The sequence below is a fragment of the Hyla sarda genome, chromosome 5, assembly GCF_029499605.1.
Source record: "Hyla sarda isolate aHylSar1 chromosome 5, aHylSar1.hap1, whole genome shotgun sequence".
In the NCBI taxonomy this organism is placed as follows: Eukaryota; Metazoa; Chordata; class Amphibia; order Anura; family Hylidae; genus Hyla; species Hyla sarda.
Genome location: NC_079193.1, coordinates 71,540,262 through 71,562,372, shown reverse-complemented (window position 1 = coordinate 71,562,372; position 22,111 = coordinate 71,540,262). Strand labels below are relative to the sequence as shown.

Below are 22,111 nucleotides of genomic sequence, written 5' to 3'. Positions count from 1 at the left end.
TTTACTAAGAGTGTTGTGTAGGTTTCTTTGTGGGTTTTAATTCCCTACAATTTATTTTCCACAGTATTTACTAAGGTTTCCCTACATTTTACACTTTCCCCACACTTTCCTTTTTTTTACACATGATCTGATCTTTCGGGTTTTCCTCAGCTGAAATCCACCACATTTTCTGTGGAAACCTTAGTAAATATGTTGTTTTTTTGTGAAAATGTCGGAGACATGCCCCTTTTCAGTAGCCACACCCTTTCCCAGGTGGTCACCCCCCTTTTTCGGGTTTTCTCAGTAAAGTGGAGAGTTGGTCATTTTTTTTTTTTAATTCTGGCGCAGACAGAATTTCTGTTGCAATGCACCAGAATGTGGTGCACAACCCGACAAACATGTCGGGTTTACAAGAGTAAATTAGGGCCAATGTCTCTTCTAACATTGGGGTCTAATGATATTAAAGAATAAACTCTTCTGCCATCTCTCTTGTCTCCAAGACTTTTTTTGTGCTGCACCAGTTCTCTGAAATGCAATTCCCCAGATGATCAGATTCATTCCCAACATGGACAGCTTTAAAGGGAACGGCCCTGATTTACTAATGTCAACCCAATTCTTTTTCTCAGGTTGTGCGACCAAATTTGTGTTGCATAGCCCATGCAACACTATGGCCCTCATTTACTATTGCAAACCCGACATGTTTTGTCGGGTTGTGTGCCAGAAACTCTGTCTGCGCGAGAATTTGCGCCAGAGTTGAAAAAACCTGACTAACTCTCCATTTTACTAAGAAAACCATAAAAAGGGGCATGGTCATCAGGAAAAGGGGTGTCCACCGAAAAGGGGCATGTCTCCGACATTTTCACAAAAAAACTAACATATTTACTAAGGTTTCCACAGAAAATTTGGTGGATTTCAGCTGAGGAAAACCAGACAGATCAGAGCATGTGTAAAAAAAGCAAAATGTGGGGAAAGTGGAAAATGTAGGGAAACCTTAGTAAATACCGTGGAAAAAATATTGTAGGGAATTAAAACCCACAAAGAAAACTACACTCCATTCTTAGTAAATCAGGGCCTTTGTGCGACACAATTTTCCGACACAAAATACCATCACTTTTTGTTTTTTAAACCCGTCAATATGGGCATGGTTAGCCGAAAAAGGGGCGTGTATGATGATGAACTCACAGGAAAACATGTGAATTTTGCTTCACCAAAACTCACTCAAATGACTCAAAACCGAGTGAATCCTACTCCCATCATGGAACAGGGTCTGTTCTATGTTGGGGGGCAGTAGTACAGGGGCTGAGGGATTGATCGCACCGGGTGTCACTTCTGAGACCCGATCCAATCAGAAGTTATTAAGCAGGGGAGCGGGCGGCATGCTCCTCCCCAGCGATGTGCAGTGTACTTTTACTTTCATTTTTAAATTCCCCGCCGGGAGCCCTGAATGGTTGGTACTCAGGAGCCATTCTATTTCATTCTATATCTTGCCCCCTGCTGCGCTATATAAGTCTTGCCCCCCCGCAGCGCATTTATATAGGTATTGTCCCGCGCAGCGCATGTGTAAATATATTTTCCCACCGCAGCGCTATGAATGAAAAGTATTAAAACAGCAGCGCATCTTGCTGGGAAGTTGGATGGCCCGATGCGCTGCTGATAGAATACTTTTCATTCATAGCGCTGCGGAGGCATATGATTATAGAAGCGCTGTGGGGATCAGATATATGTCTGGCCCCCCGCAGCGCTTCTATATATGTTGCCCCCTGCTGCGCTATATAAATCTTGCTTCCCGCAGCGCATTTATATAGGTATTGTCCCTCGCAGCGCATGTGTATATATATTTCCATCCCACAGCGCTATCATAAGCCCCCGGCAGCGCTATGAATGAAAAGTATTCTAACAGCAGCTCATCTGGCCGGCCTGATGCGCTGCTGAAAGAATACTTCTCAATCATAGCGCTGCGGCGGCATCTGTATATAGATGCGCTGCAGTGGTCAGACATATATCTGGCTCCCACAGCGCTTCTATAATGATATGCCTCCGCAGCGCTATGAATGAAAAGTATCGGACCGGCCAGATGCGCTGCTGATAGAATATTTTCCATTCCTAGCGCTGCGGAGGCATATGATTATAGAAGCGCTGTGGGGGCCAGACATATAACGTTATCTGCCCCTCACAGTGCTTCTATGTACATATGCCGCCGCAGCGTTATGAAAGACAAATATTCTTTCAGCAGCGCATCTTGCCGGCCAGATGCCCTGCTAATAGAATACTTTTCATTCATAGCGCTGCCGGGGGTTTATGATAGCGCTGCGGTGGGAAAATATATATACACATGCACTTTGGGGGACAATACCTATATAAATGCGCTGCGGGGGGCAAAACTTATATAGCGCAGCAGGGGGGCAAGATATATACCCCCCCCCAGCGATTCTATATATCTTTCCCCACCACAGCGCTTCTATTTAAAACCCCGCCGGGAGCCCTGAATGGCTCCTCAGTACTGGCCATTCAGGACTCCCGGCGGGGAATTTAAAAATGAAAGTAAAAGTACACTGTACATAGCTGGGGAGGAGCATGCCACCCGCTCCCCTGCTTAATAACTTCTGATCAGATCGGGTCTCAGAAGTGAGACCCGGTGCAATCAATCCCTCAGCCCCTGTACTACTGCCCCTAACATGGAACAGACCCTGTTCCATGATGGGGGTTAGTAGTACAAGCACTAATGTAGTCTGAATTTACAGAGACAGACGGCTGTGTGAATGCAGCCTTTCAAGATGTTACATTGTACAACTTTTTAAAATTATTTTTGACCCATATATCTTAATCTGTTCTGTGTGTTTTCTTCTCACTTTCCTATCTTTAATTGGATGTTTCTGTAATCATCTTGGCAATACTGCCTGTCAGGGCAGAATAATTTTTATGCGACAGATTTAAACCAGTGCGACACAAAAAAACTGAGATGGGCGACAGATTAGTAAATCAGGGGGAAAAAAAACAGAGTAAAAAGAAAAACACTCCACATTAAACACTTGGGTTTTAGTAAATCAGTGCGAATGTGTGAGTACAAAAGACATATTGTTTAATAAAGCTTTTATGTTAGACATATTTGTCAAGAATTGTTGGCGATGTTTTTTCAAATTTTTCATTTTGCTATTTAGATTTTAAAATAATCCTAAAATCTTACAGAAGTCATTCCAGCCACTAGGCCTAATACTAAGCTAAGACTTCTTGTGATGATCAAGAGGAGGTTGCTGGTAAGTAATCTTTACAGAATTACATTGAAAAATGACACCAGTAAATAGAGAAAACAGAGTACAGTGTTCGGCAGTTTCTGGCAGCTCCCTAAGAGAATGAATAGATTGGGGACACGCATGCGCAACCCTGTAGCTCCATTCTAATGGGAGACTGGCATCCGTGTTCTTGAGATCATTGGGTGGGCCCATTCATCGGACCCCACGTGATCAGATAGTTATCCCTTATCCTGTGGATGAGGGTGAGACTTGCCGTTGGACTTCCCCTGCCAACCTCCTCCCTCAGTGATCAGCTAGTTATTACCTATCCTGTGGATATGGGATAACTTTATCAGATGGGAAAATTCCTTTAACATAATGAGTAAGTAGATCAAATCATATAAAAAAAATTTAAAACCTTTTTATATTGATGGGTTTTGACAAGAGATAGGCCAACTCTTTTCGCCAGAGTTGCATCATTTGGCTTCTTCCGTTGTGCTTGGTCGTACACCTCCAAAGCTTTCTCTGGCTGATACAAAATAATAAAAAAAATATATAAAATAATACAAATTATATATCAGACAGGAGGCTCATATCTTGCATTAAACCTTTCTTTTTAATGCCCATAGCAGAAAATTACAGAGAATTTACTTCATAACATTAGAAAAATTTATTAAAACTACATCTCCCAGCAGCCCCTGGAATCCCCTCCCCTGGGGCGGAGACCCTATATAAGGGGCTGGCTGGATCTCCTCTTCCTCTTTCTTTCTGCTCATGGCAGCTGGTTAAGTATATAATTTTTCTTTGATATTTCTCTGTTTTGTGCCAGGTCTGAGGGCATTTGGGGACCCCCATTCAGTGTCCCTGTCTTCCCGTCTTTCCTGGTTCAGTTCATTTTCTAATATATGTATGGTATATATATATTTAGTTTCTATTATATTTTATATATATATTTTATATTCTTGGTATTTTCTTCTTCATTAATTCTTATTTTGCTTACTGCGCCGCATCTTCACGGCGTTTCCTTCCCCCCTTTTACTCTTTGCTCTCTCTTTCTAGCGCTGAGGTAAATTTCCCTATTTCCTCAGGCGCCATTTTTTACCTGATTGTTCGCGCCGTCTTCCTCGGCTTCCTCCCGCCACTCGCATCCTTTTCGCGGGCTCAGCGGCAGGGAGGCGTGTCTGAGTGACGCGTTCTTGCGACGCGCCTCCTGTTTCTGTTATGCGCCCAATCAGAGGAGCTTACAGACGTAGTCTCGCGAGACTACGGCTGTAAATCCTGTTTGCTGAGATCCTCCTCCTCTCACCGGCGCCAGTGTTGAGCGAGCGGTGAAAGGAGCGACAGCAGCTTAGTTATTGTCCGGTTTGCAGGTTAGCTATTAGGTGTTATCACCCTTGACTACTCCTTAGAAGGGTCCAGTGGGATATATTAGGTACACTATACTGGTGTATCTTCCCTCTTAGCATCTGCTCTGCGGCATTAGGTTAACCCTTTATAGTGACTGATTATCAGTCAGGCTACTTGTAGCCAGTAGTGTGTTATACATGGATTGTAAAATGACTGGAGAAACTTCCACACAGGTGGATGAGACCGTGGACATTGAAGCTTCACAGATAATGTCTGCTTCACAAATCCAAGCATTAATTTCTAAGTCCATCCAAGCAGCTCTAGCTGCCCATGTAGGTTCTGACCCCTCTATACCCTCTGCCTCTAATGAGATCTCAGGCAGGGGTAAGGTAACTCATAAAAGGAAGCACATGAACGTACATTCCGACTCCCCGGCAGGGGAAGTTTATAATATGTCCCAGGCAGAACCCGACCCGGTCTGCCGCACCCCGCATCCAAAAGTTCACTCTCGACCCTTGGGCCCCAAGGAGAACTACAAAGGGCTGAAATCCGCCAGGCGGACCAAACCAGACTCGTTCAATACGTCTAATGACGAATCCTCGAGCGAGTCCGGCGAGTCTGACGTGGCTCAGGCCACAGACTCTGAGGAGGAGGATGCGGGGATTCAGGCGGAGTATTCTGATACCGCACCAGATATGCCCAGCGAGGCAATCCTAGATGCTCAGGGTCAACCCCTGTTTAATCCCGATGAAATCACACACCCGCGCTCAGGGGACTGGGCTCCGTTGCCACACGTGGCACAATACATTGAACACTGGATTAGGCGACCTTTAGACCGCACTAACCGCAACAAACTAAGGGCGGAATGCCCTAGACCATGTGTGACCAAGAAAGTGGCCACTACCCCAGAAATAGACCCGGTCCTCCTTAAATACTTGACCCGGGCGGGGAAATATTCAAAGAAGGGGATCGAAAGATCTTTCAAATTAATCCAGGATCGCATACTAGATATGCTGGGACCGCTTACCAAAATTTTAAATTTATCTGAACAAGCAGCTGCGGCTGCCCAGCCAGTGGATCTCACACAATTGAGGGGTTGGGCCCAGCGTGCGATTTGCATGCTGGGCAGTGCCAACACGGCGTGTTCAGTTGAACGTCGCCGTTCTATACTGATGAAACTAGAACCCCAGCTCAGCCACTTAGCTGAAAATGAACCCGGCCCTTCCGCTGACGGTCTCCTCTTTGGAGAAGACCTAATTAAAAACATTAATAAAGTGGTCAGTTTGTTCTCCAGCCTGGATAAGGCGCAGACGTCATTAAAGAAAGCGGGCCAACCAACCAAGATTTTTGGCAGGGCCGGTAGAGGCAGAGGCCGATCTACCGGCCGCTCAGCCCCTTATAGGCCCTATGTTAGAGCTGCGCACCAACAGTTTGCTCCCGCTCAACAGCAATATACTATGCCTGTGGCCCAACCGGCCCCTTTCTTCCCCCCGCGAGGACGCCCCTGGAGGGGACGTGGAGGTCGCGGATTTCCTAGATCTCGGCCATCGACCGGTGAGTATACGTTCTCTTTCCATTCCACACACAATAGTGGGGGGCAGACTGATGTATTTTACCCACGCCTGGTCCATGATTACGGCAGACGCGTGGGTCCTCAATACGGTAGCAGGATACCGGATAGAGTTCCAATCTCTTCCTGTGCTGAATTTCATACCTCAACCCATTCGGTTTTCAGCGCAAAATATAGAACTCATAGACAACGAGCTTCAGGAGCTCTTATGCAAACAGGCGGTTGTAGAGGTAGACCCCTTGTCACCCGGATTTATAAGCAACATCTTCTTGGTAAAGAAGAAGGATGGCGGTTATCGTCCAGTGATAAATCTAAGAGATTTAAACCAACACGTATTATATCGTCACTTCAAGATGGAAGGTATCCATCTGCTGCGCGACCTTCTCTGGCCAGGAGACTGGTTGGTGAAGATCGACTTGAAGGACGCATATCTCACCGTCCCCATTCACCTATCCTACCAACATTTCCTACGGTTTCGGTGGGGGGACCGAATGTGGCAGTTCACCTGCCTACCATTCGGATTATCATCGGCCCCTTGGTGTTTCACCAAGTTGCTGAAACCGGTAGTGGCGGCTCTCCGGAGCAGGGGTGTCCGGCTTATCATCTATCTGGACGACCTGCTGATCATGGCACGCTCCAGAACACAAGCCCTGCGGCACAGCCAATGGGCGGTTTCCTTAATGGAGGACTTAGGATTCCTCATCAATCACAAGAAGTCTGTGCTGACTCCCTCGCAGGAGATGGAATTCCTAGGTTTCCTAGTGGATACCAAACGTGCCATCCTGCTGTTACCAAAAGCCAAACTAGCTCTGATTCGGAAAGAAATCAGAGCGACTTTGCGCAAGACCCGGGTATCTCTAAGGATGATTGCACGCATAGTCGGCCTGTTATCGGCCTCTATTCAAGCGATCTTCCCAGCTCCACTCCATTATCGGGCCCTTCAACGGCTCAAGACCCTCCATCTTCACCAGGGCCTCCGATATGCGGACGAGATTACCCTTTGTCCGGAAGCAGTGGAGGAATTGCAATGGTGGCTGCATCACGCTGTCGAATGGAACGGCAGAACTATCTTCAATTCCTGTCCAGACGTCATAATAGAGTCCGATGCGAGCCGACAAGGTTGGGGAGCTCGTTGCGGCCAGGATACTACAGGAGGGAGATGGTCCGCAGAGGAGTCTCTCCTCCACATCAATGCCCTAGAACTCTTGGCAGCGTTCTTCGCTATCAGGAGTTTTCTCCCTCTCACTGCCAATTGTTGCGTACTTTTACGCATGGACAATGTGGCTGCGGTTCAATATGTCAACCGCCTTGGGGGTACGAGGTCCAGAGTGCTGGCGGACATCGCGTCCGAGTTCTGGAACTTCTGTCTTTCCTGGGACATCACTCCGGTTGCGGAATATCTTCCCGGTGTATCCAATGTCGTGGCGGACTGGAATTCTCGTTATTTGAAGGATTCCAGCGATTGGATGTTAGACCGTTCTACCTTCCGAACGTTGAGGGAGCTTTGGGGTCCATTACACACGGACCTCTTCGCATCCCGTCTCAATCGACAATTGCCTCGTTTTTTCAGCTGGAGGCCGGATCCAGAAGCATCTGCTGTCGATGCTTTCCGCCAAGTATGGTCCCGGGGAACACACTATGCATTTCCCCCATTCAATATGATTTCCAGGCTCCTTCTCCAGATACTGAGTCAGAAGGCGACGGTGGTGTTGATCACCCCTTGGTGGCCAACACAACCGTGGTTTCCCCTTCTGTTGGGGATGACAATCGACTATCCTCGGTTGCTTCCTCAATCGCCTCTCCTTCTCACGAACCCGACCAGGGGTCCTCACCCGTTGGTGTTGGAGGGCAACCTTCCACTCCTTGCGTGGTTGGTTTCGGGGTCCCGGATGCTGGTAGTGACCTTTCACAATCGGCTAGAGACCTCCTCGCCTTGGCCTGGGCCCCAGGGACTAGATCGGCATACAGATCAGCCTGGGCTTTGTGGGTTCGTTGGTGTGATCAACGGCAAATTAATGCCGTTCATGCACCTGTGTCAGTGATTGTGAATTATTTGGCGGATTCTTTTGAATCTGGGAAATCATATAGTTCTATCAACGTATACAGATCCGCCATATCGGCATATCATTGCCCGATGGACGCTTTACCAGTAGGCAAACATCCTTTGGTATGTAGGCTCTTGCGGGGTGTTAAGTTCAAACGCCCTCCACGTCCTAGATACCAATCTACTTGGGATGTCTCCAGTGTGTTGGAATTATTCTCCTCCTGGGAGGATAATGTCGCTCTCTCTTTAAAACTTTTATCTTTCAAAATATCTACTCTTTTATGTTTAGTGTCCATAAAACGAGTATCTGACGTTAAAGCTTTAGATATTTCCAGGCGACAGTTTTCGCCGGAAGGGGTACGTTTTTCGGTGGTTCGCAGAACTAAGACAGGAATTCAATCCGTCTTTTACCCCTTTTTTCCGGACCACCCACGATTGTGTGTAGTACGCTGTCTACAAGAGTACGAAGCGAGAACCGCGTCTTTGCGATCGGAAGATCACAATCAATTATTGATATCTTATGTCAGACCGCATCTTCCAGTAGCCTCGGCCACTTTGGCCAGGTGGGTGCGGTCAGCCATGGAGTTGGCTGGGATTGATGTCTCTCTGTTTGGAGCCCACTCTTCCAGGGGGGCTATGGCCACCAAGGTAGTTACTTCAGGGGGTTCGCTTACGGACCTTTTGTTAGCTGCCGATTGGTCGTCTGAGACGACTTTTCGACAGTTCTATTTTCGGCCCCAGGAACACGTTTCTGTGTCTGTTCTCTGAACGTGTATGTTCGCATGTTTTCTGATTAATCTTGTTTAGCTTTAAACTTGCAAGATATGAGCCTCCTGTCTGATATATAAATCGGGATTTTCCTAGCTACCATGACGGAAAATCTAAGTTATATGAAGACAGGAGACGAGTATCTTCCCTCCCTTCCCAACCCTGTTACGGTGTGTTTCTCGTTTCAGGATATTGAAGAGCGGATCCTGCATCTACGCAGCAGAGATATTGAAGAACGAGACTTCCTTCTACACAGAAGAATCTGAGGAGACCCTGAGTTACAGTGGTTATGCTTTTCTGTTCCAGTTCGAACACAGTTCACGGAGGCCCAGTTGGCCCTGACGACCAGGTTCCAGTTGAAACACAGTTGCTGGGGGCCCAGTTGGCCCTGTCGTCTGGTTCCGGAGATGGAATTCGTTTGCCGTCAGAGTGTATCCGGAGTATCAAGATGTCGTGCGCTGTTCCGAAGTTCGCACGAAAGAAAGAGGAAGAGGAGATCCAGCCAGCCCCTTATATAGGGTCTCCGCCCCAGGGGAGGGGATTCCAGGGGCTGCTGGGAGATGTAGTTTTAATAAATTTTTCTAATGTTATGAAGTAAATTCTCTGTAATTTTCTGCTATGGGCATTAAAAAGAAAGGTTTAATGCAAGATACTCGCCTCCTGTCTTCATATAACTTAGATTTTCCGTCATGGTAGCTAGGAAAATCCCGATTTATATTGACTGCACAAGCTCATTTATAGTTAAATAATAAAAGAGATTTTCATTATTTTCATCATCCATACTGACTGATAATCCTATACGTGTTCCAGGACATTACACGGTTATTATAAAGGAAAACATGTCTTTCTTATCCTCACTCTCAATGCACATGCACATACAATGTAAGTTAGATCTAATGTAAAATGACTTCAATTATCTCTCTTGTATTTAAATAAGATCTGCAAAATGTGTGTAATGTGCAAAGTGAATATACTGAAGAGATGGAAAAGATTAGCTGTGACTAGATTTTTTTTTTACAATGAGAAAATCGATAACTAATGGTTAAAAACTGTTAATCCTCCAACAATTGAAAGGAACCGATTGGAACAATTAATTTGAATAATTTATCTATATTTATATAAGGTAACTACTTTTACGTAAGCTCTCAGGCCCATGGAATAGTTGGGTGGAGAATCCACATTTACAAGCGACACCGGATAGAAAGCGGCTATGTTTTTCTAATCCCACGTAACCCCTTTAAGACATCCATGACTTTCCAATAATTGTTTTCTATTCTTTCATTTTCTATAATGAATATTTTGAATATATAACAGCAACATGGTTTAATTGAAACATAAAGGGGTTGCCCATCATGGACAACCCCTGCTTGTTAGAATGCTGCCTTAAAGGGATACTTCGCTGCTCAGCGTTTGGAACAAACTGTTCCGAACGCTGGAGCCAGGAGCTCGTGACTTCATAGCCCCGCCCCCTCGTGCCATCAAGCCCGCCCCCCTCAATGCAAGTCTATGGGAGGGGGCTTGACGCCCCCTCCCATAGACTTGCATTGAGGGGGCAGGGCGTGACGGCATGAGGAGGCGGGGCTATGACGTCACGAGCTCCCGGCTCCAGCGTTCGGAACAGTTTGTTCCAAACGCTGAGCAGCGAAGTATCCCTTTATCAAAGAGCAGTAAGGGCTCATTCACACTACGTAACTGCAGGGTGGAATCCACAAGGAATATCTCCATGGAATTCCTTGCATATTCTGCCATGCATCCCAGTCCCATTGATTACAGTGTGTATTCCTCTGCTGTGCTCACATAGCTGAAGTTACGGGATGATAATTCCAACAAGAAATTGGATTCCGGTGGAAGAATGAACCTGTCAGAAAAGTCCTGTTTGTCAAAGGCAAAAGCACTGATTCCAGATCATTTCTGCTGGAGCGGGAGGATGGCAGATCTACAGAGGAACTGAGAGAGAAAATGTTCCTTGCTATGTTTCCTCGGTGTGCCCATACACACTACAGAATTCCCACTTGGCATATCCGCATGGAGGTACAGTAGGTGCGGCTGAAATTAAAGAGCGATATGACTGCACAGACATGTGTTGTCTCCATTACAGAAGGTATCCAGAAGTAGAAAAACAGAGCTAATTTCTTCCCCCCCAAAAAAGCCACCCCTGGTTGTTTGTGGCGTTACAGCTCAAGTCCTGTTTTTCTAATCCTGGATAACTTATTTAACGGCAATGTAGTTCCGCGCAGAATATCCATTCTTATGCAGGGTTGCGCCATTGCGGGACCTCTGCGATCATACATCTTATTCCCTATCCTTTGAATAGGGGATAAGATGTATAAACCCAGAATATCCCTTTAAAACTGTGGCATTGTGCACAGTGCAGCAAAATCTCATTGATTGGAGGCTGCTGCAGCAGAAACTCCCATAGTGGGAATGGGCCCTAAAAGTTCAATTTACTTGCAGGGAGAGATTAAGATCTCCATTAAAGGGGTACTCCGCTGCTCAGCGTTTGGAACAAACTGTTCTGAACGCTCGTGACGTCAGAGCCCCGCCCATCATGAAGTCACACCCCACCCCCTCAATGCAAGTCTATGGGAGGGGGCGTGACGGCTGTCACGCCCCCTCCCATAGACTTGCATTGAGGGGGCGTGACTTCATGAGGGGGTGTGGCTATGACATCACGAGCTCCTGTTTGTTCCAAACGCTGAGCAGTGGAGTTCCCCTTTAAGATCTCCATTAACTAATTCACAGCACAAGAACAATTTAAGACAATATTTGGTGATAGACTATATATATGAGACAGAGGTTGTGAAATTGTGAAATAAGTATTCATACACCCTACGTATTGTGGAGGCATAAGTTAAAGCCTATGGGATTCAAGCTATGCTATGCAGTAAAAAGTATTTATTGCTGTATAGTACAATTACACCATCAGACAATTATACAGCCACAGGTCTCTTATATGGCTTCAGTGGTTCCTTCACTGTAGGGGGCCTGGTTGTGACTGCGACTACCGCATCACCTATTGCTTTTCAATTGCCAACTACATTATAGTGAATGCATGTATTACTCAAGAATACGACAAGATTAGAACATACCTCTTGAATATTCATGTAGGCATCTCCCAGGAGAAGACTTGTGTGTGCACCAGGCAGCTGTTCGCTCAGCTCTCTATTAGAGAAGAGGACATAATACCGTTAATAAAGATTCCCTGCTAAGAACACACATCCCATGACTGCTAAAGGCACCTAAAGTCCTGTCTGCAATCTGAAAAATGGGAAGAATCTCATAAAGACAAGATAGCTGGATATCATTAAAGGGGTACTCTGCCCCTTGACATCTTATCCCCTATCCAAAGGATAGGGGATAAGATGTCTGATTGTGGGGATCCCGCCGCTGGGAAAGCCTATGGGAGTGGGCATGAAAGCACACAGGGGGTGCTGCAGGAGAGATTGCGGGGGGTTACCAGCAGCGGGACCCCCGCCATCAGACATCTTAGCCCCTATCCTTTGGATAGGGGATAAGATGTCTAGGTGCGGAGTACCCCTTTAAGACATTATTATAATGAATATTTCACATGTTTACCATCAACATGGTTTAATGGAAACTTAAAGGGGGTGCCCAAGTTGGACAAGCCCAATCTGTAAGACTACATGAACACCACGTTTGGGGCATAAAGCCTAATACTGATCCAGCTGGAGAATTTGAAAGCCAATTGCCGTTATATCCCTGCTGGATCGGTGCCATTGCCCATTCAGCTAGTGACTCCTGTCAGGTCATTGTCAAACAGAATCAATCCGTTGTCTTTTTTTGCCAGACTGAAAAGTGCAGCAAACTGCGGTTTTCAGTCCGTCAAAGGACCGGATATGGTCAGAGAATGAGCTGGTCGGAGTCACTCGCTGACTCCGTCCAGCTCATTGAAATGTATGACAGTGGTCTGTCAGGGATATGGCGGCAACCGGATTTCAAATTCTCCTACTGGATCCGGCCGCTATATGCCCCAAATGTGGTGTGAATGCAGCCTTAGAAGGGTCTCTTCCTGGGACTCTTAGCAATCAGCGGTCGGTTTCACTTTTTTTCCATTTTTAAGGAGATGGGAGAGATGACAAGATGGATGCAAGGGGAGTGAGTACAATCCATACTATGCAGAGTACTATTTATTTTTTTTTTTTACGTATTTTTATTTTGCTTTTTAGGTCTCTGGACAATCCCTTCAAAGGGTTACTCTGATGGAAAACATAAATTTATTTATTTTTTAAATCATCTTGTGCCAGAAAGTTAAAAAGATTTGTAAATTACTTCTTTTTATTTACAGAGGAAGTTCTTTATTTTTTTAATTTCTTTTCTGTCTGACCACAGTGCTCTCTGCTGACACCTCTGTCCATGTCAGGAACTGTCCAGAGCAGGAGCAAATCTCCTTGCAAACTTCTCCTGCTCTGGACAATTCCTGACACGGACAGAGGTGTCAGCAGAGAGCACTGTGGTAAGACAGAAAGGAAATTCATAAAGAAAAGAACTTCCTGTTAAGCATACAGCAGCTGATAAGGACTGGAAGGATTAAGATTTCTAAATAGAAGTAATTTACAAATCTGTTTATTTTTCTGGCACCAGTTGATTTAAAAAAATAGTTTTCCACCGGAGTACCCCTTAAACCACTCTGTTAAAAGTGAAAAAATCACAGCCTAAAAAAGACACCAGAAACAGTGTGGATCAGTCGTATTGTGAAAAATACTCATGGATCAGTCGTATTGTGAAAAAAAAAAAGTAAAACCCTGACTACTAGTGTGAAAAAACAGGGAAAATACAGGATAAAACATTACTAATATTATTATGAAAAGCATTTCCCCATACTTTTTTAACGGCTGCCAGAAAGTTAAACAGATTTGTAAATTACTTCTATTAAAAAATCTTAATCCTTCCAGTACTTATTAGCTGCTGAATACTACAGTGGAAATTATTTTCCGTTTGAAACACAGTGCTCTCTGCTGACATCATGAGCACAGTGCTCTCTGCTGACATCTCTGTCCATTTTTAGGAACTGTCCAGGGTAAAAGGAAATCCCCATAGCAAACATATGCTGTTCTGGACAGTTCATAAAATGGACAGAGATGTCAGCAGAGAGCACTGTGCTCATGATGTCAGCAGAGAGCACTGTGGTCATGATGTCAGCAGAGAGCTCTGTGTTTCATACGGAAAAGAATTTCCACAGTAGTATTCAGCAGCTAATAAGTACAGGAAGGATTAAGATTTTTTAATAGAAGTAATTTACAAATCTGTTTAACTTTCTGGAACCAGTTGATTTAAAAAAAAAGTTTTTCATCGGAGTACCCCTTTAAGGAGTCTGAACTGAGGACCAAAGGACACTTTCTACTAACTAAGAATTATTAAAGTATATGACAATGGGTTTTTCTAAACCAGAAACATCCTTTGCTCATAACTACATTTGGGATAACTGTATGCAAAGTACAAAGGTCTCCAACCAGGGTTCCTCCAGCTGCTGCAAAACTACAACTCCCAGCATGCCCGGATAGCCATTTTGCAGCATCTGGAGGGCCATAGTTTGGAGACCACTAGTTAATCAAACAACAGCCATCTTCCTAATTTTACCCATGAGGCCTAAATTCATTGATACTGTTATAATTAAAAAGATTTTATCTAATATGTCTAAAGCCAATCCCAAGTTATAATTCTCTTAATTTTCACGCTTCACTTAACCCTCCTAAAATTTGTTCCATAGGAAGGTTTGAATTAAACCAGTGTTACTGTAAATTTACCTATAGCAACCAATGTATAATTTCTTATCCATTCGAACTTTGAGATAGATGTCGGCCATCTTTTTCTTCACCTCAGTGTAATAGGGCTGGTTGGGCTTGACGTCTCTCAGCATACTTAATGCCATTTCCACATCGCCTTTGCTGAGACACATATCGGCATTGGCCACAACAATCCGAATTTCTTCTGGGGTACCCCGGAAAGCATGGATGGCATCTTGTATGATTTTTGTAGCTTCATGCTAAAACAGAAGAATCATGTTAGAATAAAGAAAGCGCCTACAATAATAAAGGAGTACTGGGGTGTATGACAATTTGTTATTCTCTATTCAAAGGATTTGATCGCGGGGGTCCGATCAGACACTGCGATCTCCTGCACTGCGCTCTGGCTCTCTTTGTGCACGGAGCGGGGGTTGGCACACGCCAAACATTAAAGGGGTATTCCAGGCAAAACCTTTTTTTTAAATATATATATATCAACTGGCTCTGGGAAGTTAAACAGATTTGTAAATTACTTCTATTAAAAAATCTTAATCCTTCCAATAGTTATTAGCTTCTGAAGTTTTCTGTCTAACTGCTCAATGATGATGTCACGTCCCGGGAGCTGTGCATGATGGGAGAATATCCCCATAGGAGCTGCACAGCTCCCGGGACGTGAGTCATCAGAGAGCAGTTAGACAGAAATCAATAACTCAACTTCAGAAGCTAATAACTATTGGAAGGATTAAGATTTTTTAATAGAAGTAATTTACAAATCTGTTTAACTTTCCGGAGCCAGTTGATATATATAAAAAAAGTTTTGGCCTGGAATACCCCTTTAATCTTTGTGGGAGAGCCAGAGATACACAAGTACAGCACTCAGGTATCTCCGCCTCTCTCATAGGAGGACATTTATCAATGGATTTATGCTTATTTTTGCTTATATTTGTCTCACAAAATGTCGCACGTGAGACATTTTGCATTGATGGGAGACTTTTTAACAGAGAAGCGAGCAAAGCAAAATCTACAAATCTTGCATTGGTATGCTATTTTCATTTTGGAACATGCAGTGTTCCTAAATTTCTCAAGATCGACTTTCGCACAAAAGTCGATTCACGCCTAAAAATCTCATAAATATAAGCAAAGTCAGACCTGGCTCAGGAAAACAACTTACACAAGCTGTAAATGAACTTTCTCACTGCCCGACATTTGAGACATTTGTTTGTATTAGCGCCGGGGATGGGTGAGTCTGGAGGACCACAGTCTTGTAGGGTCACATTTTTTTACCTTCCTGCACATGTTTTTTTTTTTTTTAAAAGGGGCCTTCCTGATTTTGCCAAACTACAACCCACAGTATACACATTCAGCCCTTTGCTGTCTGGGCCTGATGTGAGTTGTAGTTTTTCATAATCTGTTAACCCCTTAAGAACCACAGGTTTTTTCATTTTTGCACTGTCGTTTTTTCCTCCTCACCTTCTAAACATCATAACGCTTTCAATTTTCCACCTATTGACTCATATGAGGGCTTGTTTTTTGCGCCAACCATTTTGCTTTGTAATTACATCAATCATTTTACTACAAAATCTACGGCGAAGCCAGAAAAAATATTTATTGAAAAAATATTATTGAAAAAAAAAACGTAATTTTGTACCTAATTTTGTATATAGGTTTGATTTTGTTTTTCTTCTGTTAAAAAATTATAACTTTATGCACGAAAATTAGGAGGTTTAAAATTTCCTCTTCTGACCCCTATAACTTTTTTATTTTTCCGTATACGGCGCAGTATGAGGGCTCATTTTTTGCGCCATGATCTGAAGTTTTCATCGGTACTATTTTTGTTTGGATGGGAGTTTTTGATCGGTTTTATACATTTTTTTTATAGTATACAAGTGACCAAAAATAGGCAATTTTTTACTTTTTTGGTATTTTTTTTACGTATATGCCACTGACTGTGCGGTTTAATTATTTATTATTGTTTTATTATGTTTTTATATTTTCTTAATTATAATTTCTTGGTCTGTGTAATTATTTTTTATTTTCATTTCTCAAACGACGCTTATACACATATCTAGTAGGGTCAGAATTAAGGTGGCTTGGGGGTGAAAGGGACATTGTGGTAGACTCCGAATCTGGGTTTTCACAGTCAGAAGTCATTTGAAGCACGATCTATTTTTCTTTTGAAGTCTCTTCCTTCCCAATTCTGACATTTTAAAAAGAGACTCACGTCTTGACCAGCTTCACAAGTACTGAAAAGTTGCCCCACTGTAAGAGGCAATTTCACAAACTGTAGGTGCTGGACTCCAGAGCTCATCGGATCAATCTTGCTTCTTCCCGAGCTCATGTGAGTGAGGTATTTTATTTTATAATAGGTGTTGATCAAGTTGTTGACCCCTGTGCGACATAATTATTACTTTTGTGCGACTTTTTGATCAAAATAACACAGAGGCAAATGAGAAAAAAAAAATTAGGAAAAATCCAGAAGAAAGTAAGAAAGTGATGAGAGAGGTAAGTAAGCAAAAGAAATACGACCACCCGGCCGCCTAGAACATCTGCCAGCTATGTAGTGCAACGACAACTCCCAGCATGTCCACAATGGAAGGCCATGCTGTGCGTTTTACTTGCAAAACATAGCAGCATGGTGATGAGGTTGGGTATACCTGCACCAGAGCTGGCCTGTGTACAGAAAGTTTAAAGTACGGGTTTGGACTTTACTAATTCATTGCACAGATTTGACAGTGAGCCATCACCAAATCCTGACCGTAGTCAGTAATTCATTTACAGAGCAATATTTAAGAAAATATAAGTGAGAGCCAATAAACACCTGGGTACCAGGTTAACAAAAGAGAGATACTGATTCATGATTTGGAGGCCTACACTAAGCCCTGGCTTAAGAATGCACTTCATATATAAAAATTTGAAAGTACATATATACAGATTTTTAAACCCCCCCCCCCCCCCCCCAAAAAAAAAAAAGAAAAAAAATATAATAAAAAAAAAATAATAATAATAATATATAGGAAGCAAATAGGAACAGCACAACCAGGTAGTGCAATAGTTGCTACGGGTGCAAGCGGGCCCAATCGCAGCCCAGGTCACAGGCGGCTGTAGTAGATAGGACAAAGGCAAATATCCTACAGCACTCCGGTTTCCAGGGAATCAAGCAAAGTTTATTTCCTCAAACAGTGATACAACGTTTCAACCGTCTAAACGGTCTTTAACACGGAAAAAAAAATAATAATAATAATAATAAAAAAATATATACGTATACAGTATATATATATATATATATATATATATATATTTATATACACACACATATATATATATATACACACAATATATATTTAAATATGAAAAATTTTACACATCGAAAAGTTATTTTTAAACATTTAGGGCAGAATAATAACAGGTGACAAGGTGGTTTTTATAAGTGATGGTCAGAAGTCATTCTTTAAGTTTTGCTTATCTGTGCATTAATGTAATTTATTGATTTTTGATGATCTGCACCAGATTTATCAAGCCCCTTGGATAGTTTGATAAATATGTAATACATAAGCAAAACTAAAGCAAAAAAAAAATGCACACACATCTTGCTTACCAAAGCAAACATTGATAAATGTCCCCCATAAAGTTGAATGGAGGGCGCATGCGGTCTGTGCAGAGGAAAGCCAGAGGGCAGTGCAGGAGATCACAGGGGGTCCCAGCAGTCAGACCCCCTGTGATCAGACACTTATCCCCAATCCTTTGGATAGGGGATAAATTGTCCTGCACTGAAGTACTGCTTTAATGTTGAGCAGTAGTGGTTGTTTGCCATAGGATTGCCCAAATCTTCCCTATATCTTACAGGGGTTATCCCATTCTATAAAATGGATGGACTATTCTTAGGACAGACCAGCAGGGCCTGACCCTCAACATCACTGTTGATCAGGAGCATCAAGAGGTTGCAGAAAATGCCAGACCCCTTCATGTTCACAAGATACAGCTTTTAGAACTACTCTGCCAGGTATTGCCACTCAATAGGATGAATGATGGACAGAAATAGGATGATAGAAAACAATGAGGATGTTCTGATCACTATTGCCTGCAAGCAGCAGGAAAGCCAAGAGTTGGATCCCAACCAAGCTAATATTGGGTGGCCTTTCCTAAGGATAAACCATCCATTTTAATAAACCCCTATAATGCATGAAAATTTACATGGTTTTATTTTTTGTGTGCAAATGCATTAACCTATCCACCTATATGTTATATTTCAAGGGGTGATCCATATTCATAGTAAGTAATCCGGCCAACTGGTCAATGGGGTGTGACCGTGGAGTATTCTTTAATTCAGTGCCACTTTTTAAGGCGTAGGAATGCATACAGAAACTGGCTAGACCATAAAAAATTGGAATTTTGTTTTCATAAAAAGGAACATTTAAATACATTCCACTTTTACTTTTCCTCCATTCAAGCCGTAGTGCATAATTAAATATGTTAAGCTAATAAATATTCATATGCATTGTACTCCTGGTCAGCAAAGGGAAAAAAAAGACACTGACCTTTGGGATTCTAAATTCACATTCTCACTCTCAAATTACTTATTTTTGGCAAAAACGTAGTCGCCCTCTTACCTGTTCTCCATTTAGACGAAGAAGTTCTGCGAGTTCTAGGTAAACAGAGACCCGTTCACTGATGCTGAGGGTGTCTGCTTTTTCTCTTGAGCCCGCTCCTCTCTTCATTTCAGGCAGGTTCATACACATCCTTAACATCTGGATGGCTTCTGATACGTTTCCTGTTTGTTTTAAGACTCTTGCCTTCATCAGATGATAAACTGGATGTTCTCTCATCTTAAAAAATAACAAAAAAATTAAGATGGAGGACACTATATATCCAAGTGGACTTTGTCCATCTCCTCCACTGCTTCAATATAGACAAAATCAAGGCAAATTATTCGCCTATACCAACCATTTTGTTCTATATGTCGCTGATATGGAATAAAATCTTACACTGAATCGCATCTACGTTTTTGGAAATAAGGAGATTTTTTAACACTTACCGTAAAATCTCTTTCTCGAAGGATCCATTGGGGGACACAGACCGTGGGTGTATCTTGCTGTCTCTAGGAGGTGTGACACTATGGTAATAAAAAAAGTCGGCTCCTCCCAGCAGGATATACCCGCCTTCAGGCTCTGAGGTAATCAGTTTAAGTTCTAGAGCAATAGGAGGAGACCGTCAGGTCAAGAAGACCCAAAACTGTCCGAGAAGCAGAAGAAAAAACATAACTGAACATACCCTCGGACCGAGAACCAAAGGAAAAATCCCAAAAAGGGCGGGAGCTGTGTCCCCCAATGGATCCTTCGAGAAAGAGATTTTACGGTAAGTGTTAAAAAATCTCCTTTTCTCTATCGGCTCCATTGGGGGACACAGACCGTGGGACGTACCAAAGCGGTCCCTTGGGTGGGCAGGTAAGCAGTCAGGCAGACGGCCGTTCCACTGCCGCCTGCAACACTTTACGCCCCAGACTAGCATCGGCCGATGCGAAACTATGAACTCGGTAAAACCTCGAGAAAGTGTGCAAAGACGACCAGATAGCCGCCTGCAAATCTGCAAGGCCGAGGCTCTATTCTGGAGATCCCAGGATGTCCCAACAAAACGAGTGGAATGAGCCACAACCTTGAAAGGAGGAATCCTCCCCGTGCAGCGATAGGCTTCCGAAATGGCAGACCGAATCCACCTAGAAATGAAGTGGCCTTGGAAGCAGGTTGTCCCTTGCGACGACCTTCCATAAGGACAAAAATGGAATCACACTGACGAAATGAAGAGAGATGGAAGGATAAGCCCGAACAGCCCGGACTACATCCAGCTTTTGTAGTAAGTGCTCCTTAGGATGAGAGGGAGTAGGACAAAAGGACGGGAGGACAATGTCCTCATTGAGATGAAAGGCCGAGACCACCTTGGGCAAAAAGGAAGGATCTGACCGGAAAACGACCTTGTCCTGATGGATCACCAGAAACGGAGAACGGCAGGAAAGAGCTGCCAGCTCAAACACCCTCCGGATGGAGGTGATAACCACAAGAAACACCACTTTCCAAGAAAGGAGGCGGAGAGACACCTCTCTAAGGGGCTCCAAGGGTGCACCCTGGAGGGCACTCAGAACCAATTTCAAATCCCAAGGGGGAGAGGAGGACCGATAAGGAGGAACAGCGTGCGCTACTCCTTGAAGGAAGGTGCGGACATGAAAATTAGAAGCCAGAGGCCGCTGGAAAAGAATAGCAAGGCCGAAACCTGACCTTTAAGGGAACTGAGAGACAACCCCAGTTCCAACCCCGACTGCAAAAAGGAGAGAAGACGGGAAACCGAGAAGGTTACCGGAGAGAAGCCCTGAGCCGCAGACCAACGAAGATAAGACCGCCAAGAAACGGTGGTAAATTCTTGCGGAGGAGGGCTTACGAGCCTTGAGCAAGGTGTGAATGACTGGGAAGAGAACCCGCGGCCGTCAGAACCGCGGTCTCAACCGCCACGCCGTCGAATGTAGCGACTGTAAAATGGGGTGGCAAAGAGGACCCTGAGCGAGTAGGTTCTGGCGGAGCGTAAGGCGCAGGGGAGTGTCGTCCAGGAGCCTGACTACATCGGCGTACCACGACCTTCGGGGCCAATCTGGAGCTACCAGAATGGCGGGGATGTCCTCTGCTTTGATCCTCCTCAGCACCCTGGGAAGGAGCGGAAGAGGAGGGAACAAATAGGGTAGGGCGAACCCCGCCCAAGAAACCACTAGGGCGTCCACGGCAGATCCTGAGGGTCCCGAGACTTGGACATCAAGCGATTGAGCCGGAAAGCGAAGAGGTCCACGTCCGGAATGCCCCAGAGGTCGCAGAGCTGCACGAAGACCTCCGGATAAAGGGACCACTCGCCGGGGTCGGGTGAGGACCAACTGAGGAAGTCCGCTTCCCAGTGGAGCACTCCCGGAATGTGAATTGCGGAAATGGCCGGAACCTTGTTCCCTGTCCAAGTGAGAATCTTGGTCACCTCGGCCATAGCTGCCGAGCTGCAAGAGCCGTCCAGACGATTTATGTACGCCACGGATGTGGCGTTATCTGACAGAACGCGGACAGGACGGGACTGAAGACGGAACTCCCAATGAATAAGAAAAGAAGAATCGCCCGCAATTCCAATATGTTTATCGGAAGAAGGGTCTCCAGGGGAGACCAGAGTCCCTGAACCGTCCAATCTTGGAACACGCCGCCCCAGCCCGACAGGCTGGCATCCGTTGTAACCACCTGCCAGAGAAGGGGAAGAAACGACCGCCTTTGGAGGAGAAGGGGGGAGCGGAGCCCCCAGAGCAAAGACTGACGGACCCTGCGAGGAGAACACGATGGATAGAGGAGACCTGTCCCATCGAGAGACAATAGCCAGAAGAAGGGGGCGGTAAAGAAACTGGGCAAAGGGTATGGCC

General features: G+C 44.4%; 1 protein-coding gene across 4 annotated transcripts in view; it reads right to left on the bottom strand.

The window, feature by feature from the left end:
• TTC21A (tetratricopeptide repeat domain 21A) overlaps positions 1-22,111 on the bottom strand; it is an 87,678-nt gene that overhangs the window by 29,282 nt on the left and 36,285 nt on the right. For all 4 annotated transcript variants that reach the window (XM_056519649.1, XM_056519651.1, XM_056519652.1 and 1 more), the window contains exons 14-17: positions 19,290-19,505; positions 14,704-14,942; positions 12,028-12,100; positions 3,628-3,738 (exon numbers count right to left, since the gene is read on the bottom strand). In XM_056519649.1, the coding sequence (XP_056375624.1) occupies positions 3,628-3,738; positions 12,028-12,100; positions 14,704-14,942; positions 19,290-19,505 (639 nt within the window). The remainder of the gene's footprint in view (positions 1-3,627; positions 3,739-12,027; positions 12,101-14,703; positions 14,943-19,289; positions 19,506-22,111) is intronic.